This window comes from Bos indicus, chromosome 27 (assembly GCF_029378745.1).
Source record: "Bos indicus isolate NIAB-ARS_2022 breed Sahiwal x Tharparkar chromosome 27, NIAB-ARS_B.indTharparkar_mat_pri_1.0, whole genome shotgun sequence".
Classification (NCBI taxonomy): domain Eukaryota; kingdom Metazoa; phylum Chordata; class Mammalia; order Artiodactyla; family Bovidae; genus Bos; species Bos indicus.
Genome location: NC_091786.1, coordinates 5366943 through 5382219, shown reverse-complemented (window position 1 = coordinate 5382219; position 15277 = coordinate 5366943). Strand labels below are relative to the sequence as shown.

The 15277-nt window shown below is 45.2% G+C and overlaps 1 protein-coding gene across 9 annotated transcripts in view; it reads right to left on the bottom strand.

Annotated features, from left to right (window-relative positions):
* Positions 1 to 15277, bottom strand: part of MCPH1 (microcephalin 1) — a 240143-nt gene that overhangs the window by 197418 nt on the left and 27448 nt on the right. For 7 of the 9 annotated variants that reach the window (XM_070781622.1, XM_070781625.1, XM_070781626.1 and 4 more), the window contains 2 exons: positions 13021 to 13110; positions 10108 to 11256 (listed from right to left, as the gene is read on the bottom strand). In XM_070781622.1, coding sequence (XP_070637723.1) covers positions 10108 to 11256; positions 13021 to 13110 — 1239 coding nt within the window. The remainder of the gene's footprint in view (positions 1 to 10107; positions 11257 to 13020; positions 13111 to 15277) is intronic. The other 2 variants (XM_070781623.1, XM_070781631.1) reach the window with 2 other exon arrangements.

Here is a 15277-nt window from a genome sequence, read left to right as displayed (position 1 = left end):
TTGCCCCATCCTTAGAAGGAAATGGCACCCCACTCCAGTATTCTGGAAAATCCCATGGACAGAGGAGCCTGGTAGGCTACAGTCCATGGGGTTGCAAAGGCTCAGACACCACTGAGTGACTAACTCTTTCTTCTTTCTTAGGGAGCTTGCAACAATGTAGACAGACAGAAATGAACAAAACATTAAGGATTAGAGGATTTAAGAGCCATCGGGAATTAAAAGTCATGTAACATGAGAGTGACTGCCGTAAGTACTTCCAATAAAATAGGACACTCTGACAAAACAGATATAATGAAGTTTGGTGAGTCTGGCTGGAAACGTTCAACTCTTCCTTCAAAACTGAGGGTTTAGCTCAGTGACGACAAAATGCAGAACAACAATGGTTAAGCATTTTGTTGAATTCAAACTAGTCATTTGCAACTTGGGCCCCCTAGATGCTCTAAGGTCAGGTTCTAAACCACCTACAGACCCTAATACTGGACTCCTTCGGAGGCTCAAACCAGTCACATGTGGATCCCACCACGCCCCCAGCAGTCTTGGATTTCTGCCCTGTCCCCCTAGTCCTTTTCCAGCCCCAGGTGACTGCCCAACCCTGGGGAAGGTTTCAGCAGCTAGACACTTTACGTGGAGCGAATGGGTTAGCAGCCATGTGAGAGGGTATTCTATACACAGTAGCATGTGCTAAGATCTGGCTATGCCAAGTTTCTTACTTTTATTCATTTTGCCTCAATTCTAGCCGAGAACAGGAAAATAGGTTGTAAAGCATTCTGTGGGCTTCCCAGGTGGCTCAGTGGTAAACAATTCTGCCTGCCTATGCAGGAGATGGGTTCAACCCCTGGGTCGGGAAGGTCCCCTGGATAAAGAAATGGCAACCCACTCTAGTATTCTTGCCTGGAGAATCCTATGGACAGAGGAGCCTGGCGGGCTACAGTTCCTGGGGTCACAGAGTCAAATATGACTTAGTGACTAAATAACAACAAAGTGTTCTGTAGACATAAAGGTCCAGAATGCGCATTGTCACTTAACACCTAAGACAAACATTGCTAATGACATGCTTTCACCATCACGCAGTCACAGACTGATATCAGCAAATGATTTATGTGGTTATGTTAAAGTATCAGTTCACAAAGAGCTACAGTCATTGACTCATGTCTTCTTTAAGGATGTCATCAGTGAACTGCAAGTAGCTGAAAGGGCCAAGAAAGGAGAGAACAGGTCGATCCCACTCCTTGCCGCAGTTCAGTGAGCAGACGCCGACCCCCAGCGTCCTGGCTCCCCCACCTCCTGGAGACCCTTGCTGTCTGCTCCTTGAGTGGGCTGTCATCACCTCAAAGGTGATTTCACCACAGCTCAGAAAGCCATCCATCACTGAAGTTCCTAATTTGATGCCTCTTACGGAGACCTCCCAGCTGAGATGCAGCTTAATAAACCCAGCACCTAGTGGCTGTCTGCCGTGAATGCCTCCAGGAATCTTCAGCTGGCCTCCACGTCCACCCTGTATCTGCTGTTCCTCCAGCACGCCCCCGTACGATGAGCGTTATCAACCACCCAGGACCAAAGTCATAAATCCTAGACTCTCTTCTCTCCTCACGTTCATTCTTCATTACACAAGTGATTCATGGCCTCCGTTTCAAAGGGAAAAAAAGACCAAATACAAAGGGAAAAAATTCATAGCCCCAGAATGTTTATCATTCAGTTACGCTGCCTGAACTTTCACCAATTAAAAATGTCTGGGTTATCAATATCATCAAGTACTGATACATCAAGATAAGTGACCCCAGCTGCCTCTCAGAGGGCATCAGTGAATCACTACCTCCCCTCATCTAGCGGAGATAAGCGGGATTAAGAACTATTTCAATACTGAGGGGTGATCTCTCTGGGTCAGAACCACGGGCAGACAGCATAACACACAGTTAAGAAGAAACATTAAATTTCTTCAGGGATACGTGGTCCACGGCAAGGTCCTGCCCAGGGCAGAGCAACACAAAACAAACTCTTACTCTCCACATCCATCCTCCTGCACACTCCACCTTCCTACTGCCAAGATACAGAATTAAGATTAATCACACTACCGTTAATAATATATTTAAGCAATTACTATTTACCAGAACAAGACACTCTGCAAGATCAAAGACCAAAAAGGTTAGAGAGGGCTGATTTAAGAGTCTATAATTTCAATGACAAAGGCATATACCATGACATTTTAACACTGTCCCAATGGGAAATTTCTTCTGAGCTCCTAAAATCTGAATAATGAATTACTTAGGAGCGATGCAGAATGCACAATTTTGAGACTGTGGGAAGAAAGTCCTTTCTATATATACTATTGGGATTTGGGATATGTGCAAGTTTGCAGGTTCTATGCAAGCAAGACTCAGCTGACAATTCACACACACACACACACACACACACACAGAGCTGCCAAAACATCAAGTTCATTTTGTTAACCAAGAAAGCCAAACTAAAATCTAATCATAATCTTCAAAAGATGACGTGGCATCATTTCCTTTATAATCATTGTAAAGATAATTAAAACATGGATTTTAAACATGCAGATCAGTTTTAATACCATATAACCTCTCCCATTGGGAGTCACCTCTCCATCTTTTGAATTCTCTGATCCTTGTATGTAGGTTAACCTCACATGTTCCCTGCACATCTAAGCTTGAAGGAAAGGGACAGAGCTTCACCTCGTTACCCTGCTAGTGCTCACACGTTGAACATAGAAGACGCACAGAGTACACATATGATTAATTTGGAAATGAAGTCAAATAATCAACAGGTTCTAACACCTTCCTTGTAGTCAGCCTTCCTGCTAAGGCTGAGTAACCTACATTGAGCTGCCAGGACTGCTTACCTCCTCTGGTAGGTTCCAGAGGAAAGGGTATAGGGAAGCACTCAGGCTAAACATGACACCTTAGAGACAACTCCTGAAAACCCTCCCCCCAAACACTAAATGTTTTGGTAACTGGCAAAATGGATTAAAGAAATGAGCTGTAACTGGTGATATCACCAGCTTATCAGTCAGAGTAAAGGATGCCAGGAATATCTCTCAGTTAGTCAGGGATGGGCTAAAATATCACAGGACCCTCTTACCCCTGTATGAATAGGGCAGGTGCCAAAGCTGGTACCTGGGGGTCATATCCAAGACTTGGTCCCAAATGGCTGTATGAGAAACCATAGGGCTGAGGGCTTTCTAGCAGCCTGGTGTTGACCAGTATACAGAAAGGAGCCCTCAGAATCCTGTCTGCCTCTTGTAAAGCTTTCAGATCAGGAGCAGACAGAGGAGCCCGCGGTGCTACAGTCCATGGGGTCACAAGTCGGACTCAACTTAGTGACTAAACCACCATCACCACCACCACAGTTAATTTAAAGGACAACACCTGAGACTTCAGCACACTGATATGTGGAGAGTCCCCCATTTGCGTGCCAAAATGTTTAATAAATATCTGTGTGTCTGGAGACTTGCCTTCAACAAGAGCTGGTAGACGGAGCTCGTGTTATAGAAATGTGCTAAGAAGCCTTCATCAACCTCTTCTGGCGACTGTTATTTATGAAAAAGAAGAACCTAATAACTGGACAGGGCCGAACAGTTTAGATAAGGCATGTCTCTGTGCTGACACGCAACTCCATCACCCACAGACAAGCCTCGATCAGACCAAGGGACGGGGGGAGGGTGTGGGCCTGGGAAGGATCTCCTTCTGCTCTTGCCCACAGCCAGGTGGCACCAGTGGAAGGACGCCCTTCAGCGACCTTTGTTAGCAAGGAACCAGCAAAGGCCTGGCTGTGCAGTAGTTCAGGGGGAGTCGGATTTATCTGCTTGACCATGAAGACCCACTCAGGTGGTTGCCTGAAGAGCTGTGGTCAGAAGTCCCAAGCGGGGAGGGGGAGCGAGAGCCATTTCCACACATTAAGTAACAACAAGCAGTTTTATACACTTCCTGTCCTGCAGTGCCAGAAGTTAAAACCGTGGGATCTCAATTCTCATGGAAATTTAACATAATCTATTTCCCACAAGCCACCTACAGTTCCAGCAACGACTTATAGACCTTGAGGAAAGGGCAAAGCACACATTTACTCAAAACCCAAGTGACTGCAAAACCAAGGCGCTTCCTCTGCACTCAGATAGCCTGCTACAAAGAACACGCAGGGGACACTCTCGGGGGATCCCAGAGATCTTTCCTAGGCAAGCATACACTCCAGGAAGACATCTGCTCAGGGACTGGTAGCAGGATCTGGCAGCCCCCATCTGTGTGAAACAGCATTTGGTGAAATCCCTAAAATCTTACTACGTGGTAGTATTAGGAAACATTAACATCAATTTTCGTGACAAGAACTCTCAATCTGAACCGCTATTAAGTTATCCCTCCCCAAAAGGAGAATTTTATCCTCATTAGAATTGTATTACAAAAGACTTTACTGAACTTGTTTCGTCAATAAAAAATTCGTGAAAATGGTTTTCTCACTATACCTACATACCTTGATTTTGCCTCCTGACCCACAAAGTTTAAAATATTTTAGACTAAAATATTTTGACTTGTTACAGGAAATACATTTAAAGATGAGGCAGTTTTGCTGCTCCATTGACACCAATATGGAAATGACTGACATGTTTCAAAAACAAAAAACGATGTTAAGACACCAGGACACCATAGTCCTATGCATGCAGTAAAGCCCCCCTAACATGTCCTGAACTTAAGGCGCTTGTGCAAACACTCCCACGGAACGTCCGGAAGGAAACGCACCACTGCTGGCAGCCTGTCTCAAGCAGACACTGACCACGGCCTGTGCACGGGCACCTGGGGTTACATCCAAAACATCAATCACAACTGGCTTCTCATCACACCTGGAAACAAAAGCAAAGCACCAAAGGCTTGCCCCTGCCTGACAGCACTTCCTCCCAGTCACTCTCAGCCCAGAGAGTAGCTGCTGCTGCGGCGGGCTCACTGTGGCTCCTGCGAGCATTTTCGACCTCAGGACATTAGCATTTGCCGTTTCCACAGGCTGAAGGTACCTCTTCTCCTGTGCCCAGGCCTGAGGGCCGAGGTCATCACCTCCGAGAAGCCCTCCCTGGCTGCCTTCTCTAACCAGCACACTTCTACTCATGCTTCTCACTACCCGACGTGACGCTGACATTCCTGTGCTGTCCATCCTCCTCATTAGGACATGGCCTCTGCATGTTTGGGGTGGGGGAAGACAGGAGTCACTGCCCACTTCTCTCCCGTCTCCCTGGGAATCAGAGGCGACCATGGGACACAACAGCTGCATGGAAACAGCTGCTAAATGAACCAAGAGAAGGAGGCGAGGTCAGGACGGTTTTACTCTTTTTAGCGATTTGCCTTACACTGAGCATGTGCTTGTTTAGTTTATGAAACTAGAAAATAAAGTTTAGAAAGAAAAAACTACTGGTTAATAGGTAACCTTTCATGCAAAGATGGAAGGATAGAATTGGTATGGACCTAAGAGAAACAGAAGATACTAAGAAGTGGCAAGAATACAAAGAAGAACTGAACAAAAAAGGTCTTACAGGCCCAGATAACCACGATGGTGTGCTCACTCACCTAGAGTCAGATATCACGGACCGCAAAGTCAAGTGGGCCATAGGAAGCATTACTATGAACAAGCTAGTGGAGATGATGGAATTTCAGCTGAGCTATTTCAAATCCTAACAGATGATGCTATTAGAGAGTTGCACTCAACATGCCAGCAAATTTGGAAAACTCAGCAGTGACCACACAACTGGAAAAGGTCAGTTTTCATTCTAATCCCAAAGGGCAATGCCAAAGAATGTTCAAACTACCACACAATTGTGCTCATTTCACATACTAGCAAGGTAATGCTCTAAATCCTTCAAGCTAGACTTTAACAGTACATGAATTGAGAACTTCCAGATGTGCAAGCTGGATTTAGGGAAGGCAGAGGAACCAGAGATCAAAATGCCAACATCTGCTGGGTTACAGAAAAAAAAGAGAGAACTCCAGAAAAACATCTGCTGTACTGACTACACCAAAGCCTTTGACTGTGTGGATCACAACAAACTGGAAATTTCTTAAAGAGATGGGACTATCAGACCATGTTACCTGTCTCCTGAGAAACCTGTATGCAAGTCAAGAAGCAAGTTAGAATCAGACACGGAAAGACAGACTGGTTCCAAATTGGGAAAGGAGTACGTCAAGGCTGTATATTGTCACCCTGCTTATTTAACTTATATGCAGAGTACATCATTGGGCTGGATGAATCACAAGCTGGATCAGGACTGCCAGGAGAAATATCAATAACCTGAGATACGCAGATGATACCACCCTAACAGCAGAAAGCAAAGAGGAACTAAAGAGCCTCTTGATGAAGGTGAAAGAGGACGGTGAAAAAGCTGGCTTAAAACTCAACATTCAAAAACCTAAGATCAGGGCATCTGGTCATATCACTTTGTGACAAATAGATGGGGAAACAATGTAAACAGTGAAAGACTTTATTTCCTTGGGCTCAAAAATCACTGCAAATGGCGACTGAAATTAAAAGATGCTTGCTCCTTAGAAGAAAAGCTATGACCAATCTAAATGGTGTATTAAAAAGCAGAGACATCACTTTGCCAAGAAAAGTCCATCTAGTCAAAGCTATGGTTCTTCCAGTAGTCATGTATGGATGTGAGAGTTGGACCCTAAAGAAGGCTGAGAGCTGAAGAACTGATGCTTTCAAATTGTGTTGCTGGAGAAAACTCTTGAGAATCCCTTGGAGAGCAAGGAGATCAAACCAGTCAATCCTAAAGGAAATCAGTCCTAAATAATCATTGGAAGGACTGATGATGAAGCTCCAATCCTTTGGCCACCTGATGCAAAGAGCCGACTCAATGGAAAAGACCCTGATGCTGGGAAAGACTGAGAGCAGGAGGAGTGGGCAATAGAGGATGAGATGGTTGGATGGCATCACCGACTCGATGGACCCGAGGTTGAGCAACCTCTGAGAAACAGTGAAGGACAGAGAAACCTGGTGTGCTGCAGTCCATGGGGTCATGGAGAGTCAGACAGGACTGACTGAACGAATGACGACTTCAAAGGTTACTTTTTAAAAAATCAGGTTTCTCCCTCCATGCACTTTTCTACTAACATTTATTTTTGAGTCTCTTAGTAACTTGTTCTCACAAGCTCTACAGCACATCTACACCAACAGCAATGAGTAAAAGTAAACAGAAAGCATAAATTGAAAAATGACTTTTATTTCAAAATCAGGATTTGGAGAGGCACAGCTTGCTGTACAGACTGGGTTTTGCTGCTCCGCAGTTTCAGCATCTCTCGACCGTCTAGGATGGCTGCAGGCGAAGTGCATTTACCTGTGCTGGGTTCCCAAAGAGGGGAAATGCCAGGTGGGCTGACTATGGACCTCCTAAAACATCGGTGGGTCCTGATTTTACATAACAAAACAAAGGGATAGGGTTAGGTTACCAGATAGTTAGGTCTTTTCCTGCCCTAAATTCAGTGACCTGTCTACTGAAGTGACATAAAACAAGGGGCATCCAAATGTCCTGACATTAGTACACTGAGAATATCTGACCCATTTCTGAGTCAGACTGAGCTATTCCAGTGTCCTCCCCGCACCCCATGACCCCACAAGGGCCCTGGATATGGGGTGAGTCCCAGAGGAGGGCGATCTCTGCTCACAGTGTTGGGACTGTATGGTGCTTCACACTACCTGAAAGCAGATTTTTATTTTTACTTGGTTTATGCTTGCACATCATTAAGCATTATTCAAAAGCTGAAATGAAAACCGAGAATGAGAATGCAAGGTTCAAGAACAGGATCTGCTTAATTACTACAACTCTGTATACCCACTGTTTTCTATTAACTTTAGATCTGACATCATTTTAAAGTAAGTATTTTGAAAGCACATACTAACCATAAAGGAACATAAAGGTTGTCAAGTTTTATGTATTTTATAAATATATAATAAAGTTTTATATAAATGAGAAAGCTCAGATTTAAAAATGTTAATAATACACAGACTAAATTCTCTGAGATGATTCTGAGGAGTCTGAACCCAAGGAAAAAATACGCAACACAACTATGTCCATTTCAATCCCTATGACTTCCCCATTTTAAAAACGTTTAAGATGGGGGGGCGGGGGGGCGGAGATGAAAGTTAAGATGATTTCAGGATTTAACAAAATAATGAAGAATAAACTTGGCTTCACTGAAATTTTAACCCAATCTTTAGGTGGAGATGATTTAAGTTCATGATTTTTCACTTTTGACTGCTGAAACCTATTTGTCCATACAATAAGAAAGTAAAAAAGGCTTTCTATTGTTCAGTTCAGTCCCTCTGTCGTGTCCAAATCTTTGTGACCCCATGAATCGCAGCACGCCAGGCCTCCCTGTCCATCACCAACTCCCAGAGTTCACCCAAACTCATGTCCATAGAGTCAGTGATGCCATCCAGCCATCTCATCCTCTGTCGTCTCCTTCTCCTCCTGCTCCCAATCCCTCCCAGCATCAGGGTCTTTTCCAATGAGTCAACTCTTCGCATCAGGTGGCCATAGTATTGGAGTTTCAGCTTTAGCATCAGTCTTTCCAATGAACACCCAGGACTGATCTCCTTTAGAATGGACTGGTTGGATCTCCTTGCAGTCCAAGGGACTCTCAAGAGTCTTCTCCAACACCACACTTCAAAAGCATCAATTCTTCTGCATTCAGCTTTCTTTACAGTCCAACTCTCACATTCATACATGATCACTGGAAAAACCATAGCCTTGACTAGACGGACCTTTGTTGGGAAAGTAATGTCTCTGCTTTTGAATATGCTATCTAGGTTGGTCATAACTTTCCTTCCAAGGAGTAAGTGTCTTTTAATTTCATGGCTGCAATCACCATCTGCAGTGATTTTGGAGCCCCAAAAAATAAAGTCTGACACTGTTTCCACTGTTTCCCCATCTATTTTCCATGAAGTGATGAGACCAGATGCCATAGTTTTCTGAATGTTAGGCTTTAAGCCAACTTTTTCACTCTCTTCTTTCATCAAGGGGTTTTTTAGTTCCTCTTCACTTTCTGCCGTAAGGGTGGTGTCATCTGCATATCTGAGGTTATTGATATTTCTCCCGTTCTATTGTTGTTACATTTGCTATAATGACATAGTCTGCGGCTGCTAAGTCACTTCAGTCATGTCCAACTCTGTGTGACCCCATAGATGGCAGCCCACTAGGCTCCTCTGTCCCTGGGATTCTCCAGGCAAGAATACTGGAGTGGGTTGCCATTTCCTTCTCCAGTGCATGAAAGTGAAAAGTGAAAATGAAGTCTCTCAGTTGTCCCTGACTCAGCGACACCAAGGACCGCAGCCTACCAGGCTCCTCCGTCCATGGGATTTTCCAGGCAAGAGTACTGGAGTGGGGTGCCATTGCCTTCTCTGACATAGCCTGCTACCATGGTTTTAATTACAGATAGGAATAAATCTATTTAAATTATATATGCTTAAAGCAAATAAAAGAAAGTCTAAAAAGGTCTATTACAATGAACTACTTGCTTAAAGTATTAAATATTTCTCCACAGCTAACACCAGGTAGTTTTTTCAAAAATAAATATTGATAACTTACTTTCATTTATGTTTTTATGTCTTTTCTTGACAAAATGCATGATTTACACTGCCATAATTTCCCTTCTAAAATAAACAGCCTCACTGTTATAAAAAGATGCAGGATATACACTGCCTTAATTTCCCTTTTAAAGTAAACAGCCTCCCCGTTATGAACAGATCATTTTACAAGTTCTCCACTACTGTGCATCTTTGCTCAGTGATGCTGCAGTGAAAGGCTACAGTGAAACCAGGACAAACACCCTCTCAAGGCCATTCTTCACAAAAGATAGCACCTATAGGACTTAGAGAAATGTATTCATAATAATAGGCTTAAAGCAAGGAACCTAGAAACTTCATAGGGCAGTAAGCTGTCTACTCCTCAAGAATAAAGAATTTACCATTGTAAATACCAAACATACATTCTTCAAAGTTTTTTAAAAAAGGGAAAAAAAGAAATATTTTGCTTATGAAAAAGCTGTGTTATGTGTGGCAGCTGGACGCCCTGCTGCCCATTCTGAGTGGAGAGAACTGTGAAAGGGGCTCACGTACTTCCACTGCTGCCGTGGGCTGGCGCCCCCCTCGCCCCCGCGGGTCTGTCCTCAGCATAGCCGCCTGCAGCGCTTGGTTTACCCTCACTGTGCACTGCAGCGGATTCCGTCGTTTCAGGAGGAGCGCCTTCTTTCTGCGTGCTCTGGGGGTCAGTCCATTCTTCCGTCTCCTCCCTGCTTCCTTTCAGAGGGCTGCGGTCTCCCTGTGGTCCCGTCTGGGGGATGAGTTGGCTGCGGGTTTGTGGAGCGTCACCCCCAGCGGGGCGGACATCGCCCCCACCCTGGGCCTCGGCACGGGGACAGGGCCCCGGGGTCCTGTCAGCAGCAGACGTGCCCCCCGAGGTCCCGCCGCCCAGCCCCGCGTCTGCCCCGGAGAGTGCAGGCTTCGCCGTGGAGCAGGTGCTGACGGCGGGCCTGGGGCTTCTGCCAATGAGGGAGAGGTCAGCCCTGTCCAGGAGGCTGGTCCTCTCGGTCTTGGAAAGGCTCCTCTGGCAGTGGAGCGCAGGGGGTCTGGAGGGCAGCTGCTCCCCAAGAAGCCCCTCCGAGACCCTCTCCTTGAGATTATCAGGAGAAAAGTAATCATCGTATGAGAACTCCTCGAGGGCCAGACTCTTGACAGCGGGCCTCCGCACAGACCGCAGGCCGCGCTCTGCCTTCCACAGCCGCAGTCGGGGAGCAGGGCGCTGCCCGAGGGACCGCCTCCTCTTCCGTCTCTCCTCCAAGCCTGGACAAGAGTTCTCCGGTGTCTTTTTTCTCTTGGCTGAGGAGCCCATGTGTTGTTCACGGCCTCCGGGACGGCCTTTTGTAGCAGAGGACACAGGAGACAAACGCTTCTTCCCATCAGACGACCCCTGGGCCACCGGCTTCGATGGCTTTGAGATAGGGGTGACAACCCCACGCGCAGCCCTGCTCTGCTGGGGGGTCTCTGCCTTGGGAGGACTGCTGGTGGATCTGTGAGGAGTCAAGAGATCCAGGGGACAGGGAGCTGCTGAGGGGCCGACGCTGCCTGTCTGCAACACCGGCGAAGCAGCACACACATCACTTCCCCTTTCAGTAATGAACTCGAACAGTTTCCCCTCCTGAGTCCCACTTGCGGAGCCTCCACAGAGATCGTCAGCAGACACGGGAAGACCACCAGCCAAAGAGTTGTCTGGAAAATATTAATGAAGAATTCACTTTTTAAGGGTTTAAATTAGTATAGAAGTACTTGTCAGTACAACAATACAACGATGCTCCCTGAGCGCAGCTCCTGGTGCAGAAGGGTCCTCCTCCTACCCTGTCAGGACGCCTTCCGGCTGGCATTCCCAAGCAGGAATGCCAGGCTCCCCACACCTCAGACAGGACGAGGTCAGGAGGCGGGAACGCACTCTGGACATCCACCCGCCGGGTGCCTGGCTCCAGGAAGAGCACCCACAGCCAGTCATGGACCCTCGAGGAAGCCAGGACTCTAGATGGGAGGCCGCCGCGTCCAAGCTCCAGTGCGATGGACTCCACATCTGAGGCGACAGCAGGGTCTTAACCCAGCCACAGCATTAACGCTCTACTTAGAGGGAAAGAATGGAGGTAGCCCCCAGGGAACAGGGGGAATCCCAGCAGGTGGATGGTGCTGTGTGTCCCGAAGTCCACAGCTGGAAACGCAGCACACATTTAACTCTATTAATAGCAACTCACTCACTCACAAGCTCAGCTCACTTTTCAAAAGGCTGACAAGCAGCGTGACATGGCCTAGGAGTACAGATTCTGAAGCCAGACGGCCTTGGTCGAAGCCTGGGTCAGCCAGACAGCAGGCCCGCACACGAGCTGCCTGCCTTCACCATGGCCTGGTGTTCTCACTGGCAGAATGGGGACAACAGTGTCCACGGCACAGGGCTAACAGGACAATCGGATGAGATAGAAACACACGAGCAATCCCACAAGGAAACAAGGAAATTCCGTTTACAGTTGTCACTCGTTTCCAATTGACATGAAATAATGTGCATTAGGCATGAAGTAAAAAAGATGGGGATAATTCAAGACACATGGGCAAATAATTTCGACACAAAGACATTAAAGACTAAACCACGCACAAAACAAAGCCTCTGTTTAACCCTAGTATCTTGGCTGTGCTTTGTTACTGTCACTGTGGCGGCTTTCAGAAGACAGTCCGTAACAGTTTACAACTTTTGAATATATTCCTGCCAGGGAGCACTGCTATTTACATGGCCCTAACGGGGGCTGGTGACATGGTTTTAAGAAACAGAATATGACCAGAAAGACAACACCCAGGAAAAATGATCATTTAGAGTGAAATAAAGACTTCCACATTTACAAAACCACGTCCATAATACAAAATTCTAATTTTACCAATTCTTTCCAATACTGCTTCTAATTAGAAAGCCTCTTTTGTTTTTTATCTCCTGTAGTTTTTGTGATCTATACCTACTTCCTGACTTGTTCATACATTCATTACACACTGTGTGAACCAACTCTCTCCTGGCTCTGTTAGTTCTCAGTACCGTAAGCTCACTGCATAGTTTAAACCACTGTATGGTTTAAACACACTACTTTAAGCTCACTGCATAGTTAAAAAAACTGTATGGTTTAAATACAGTACTTTAAGTTCACTGTATAGTTTAAATTGCATGCAGATTGGTTCACGTACAATTTTTTTTTTTTAATGAGCAATTGATTCTGTGCCAAGAAAGCAAATATCTAGGAGAAAAAGCAGGGGAACCAAAAGCATGCTTATAAGTCATATAATTTCTCATGGCTTAATTTTAGTACAGCATCTATTTTTTGTAAATTACGACACCTAATTTCAGGGTGAAATTCACAAATTCTAGTTTTTAAATTGTTTTTCTCATTAGAAAAACGTTCACACAGGAAAATCATATTACCAATCTTAAATATATCACAGAAAAGAAAATAATTTTACCTGAACACAAAGTATCATGTGAAAGGTTCAAAGATGCTTCATGCAGAAGGTTCACAGTGTTATCATCAGACTGTTCAATCATCTGGGAGGCTGAAAACACAATCACAACTCCTCATTAACACAGCTCTGAGCTCTGGGAGCAGATGAGGCCGACAGCAGGCCCACTCGTTCAGCTCTTGTATGACACACAGAACTTACTCCTGGTACTTCCCATTCTAGACTTCAGCAGCACGATGAGCACACAAACTATGTCTTACTCAAGTCTACTGCTGATAAGAGTCATTAAAATATAGTTTATACAAGTCATTCCATAAAAAAGGCATGAACCCCTAGGATAATAAAATTTGGAAGGGATCTGGGGAGTCGGTCACCTTGAACCTAAGCAGAAGCTCAACAGAGGCAAACAGAGCGTTTCAGTCAGTCTCACTGCTCCATGGTCAAGGCCTTTTTTCACAATAATCACAGACAGCTGCCTCTTTGAGCAAAGTAGTGGTTCTCAACCAGGGGTCGCCTGGGCGCCCTGCAGACACCGCTGGACATCACGGGTTGGGTGGGGTGGACCGTGAGCGTGTTTCGGGCATCTAGCAGGCAGAAGCCAGGGATATTGCTGAACGTTCTGTCAGGCACAGGACTCTGCAACAGCAAAGAAACACCCAGCCCCAAATGTGCAGCGTGCAGAGACTGACAAAGCCTGGAGCTTTCATAGGGGACTTTCAGGTGACCAGTGACTTAACAAGCAAGACCATGGGTGTTATTTTCAAAGGCCATGCAGATCAGGAACAAAATTGATACCCTGGTCACACAGACAAAGACTTTTTTTTGAGGAGACTATAAAGGATACTTTTCTGAGAAAACAATTATAAAATGAGAATAAACCAAGATAAGGAAGGTAAGCACAGAAACAAAATTTTCAGTTGTTTTAAACTGTGCCGGAGGCAGTTATGTAGCACAATTAACACTGCAAAGCAATGGAGTAAAGTCTAAGGCAAATTACTCCACATACACATAAAGGCAAATACACAATTATTTGCTGAACCAATTTGGATATTCCCCTGGGACATTGGTAGTGTCCTACCTCAACAACCATTTCCATCTTCCTCTTACAACAGAACCAAATTTAATTAGTGTAAATACACATCCCAGTTAAGACTACATGTCAGTCTTGTTTGCCAGGCCCTGCAGACGACTTGGTTTTGTTTCCTACTTCCTAGGCTAAAACTACTGCGTTCCCTTAGCTATGTCATCCTGAATACCACTGGCCATTCTAAAGTTAACTGGAAGATTAAATTAGATATATGAAAACAAACACACAGAACTGTATTATATTTCCTGCTTATCTAGAGTGCCTTTTTGCCTCTGCAGCTCTTGAGCCATAAATGGTTGCACTTAACTTGCAACCAGGAATGGCCACAGGACTGCGTCTGGCCAGCGGAACCCGGCAGTGGCAGCGGACAGAACCTGGTGGGGCTGCTCACAGGGAACTGGCCCCGATGAAGGCAGGGCAGGAAGATGGGGCCCAGGCTCTTCAGAACACTCAGAACACAGACCTGCCTCCTCTTTTGTCAGGACAAAGAAACGCAACATGTTTATCTGTTATTGGCAGCCACAACTAACCTTAAAACCTTAACTGCCCGCTGCAATATGATATACAAACACAGATTCAGGACAGATGAAATAACTAACCTTAAACTGTAAGAGTAATAGAAGAAAATGTAACAGCTACAACAACTTTAAAACCTTGTGCAGGAGGAGTTCTACACATCACAGGAATCCTGAAGGCCAGAAGGAAAAGACAAACAGGTTTGTCTACCTTAAACATAACGTATCTGTTTCTTACAAGTCACCGCATGTTAAATGATAAACAGCAGAGTCTGTGCATGTTATTCAACAGTCTATTTGCTGAGTGCTTCCTACATAAGTACAAGTGCTCACACAAGAAGCTGGGAGAGAATCCTTGTAACACGTAATTAGCTCTTATAAATCAGAAAGAAAGTAATACGTAATAGGCAGTTGTACAAAGATTCAGAAATAATGTACAGAGCATAACATTTAAATGCAGTCAGTGGTATGAAGACTTTCAACCTCACTAGCAAACACACTGGCGACCTCAAAAGCAAATTAAACAGAGAACTGCAATGTTTCCATCTCAGATTGAGAGAGATGTGAAGACTAATGCCATCCAGTTTACCAAGGGTGAGACCCTGAAGTTCTCATAAACGACTGGCAAAGGGTGAAATGGCACAAACTTTCTGAAGGG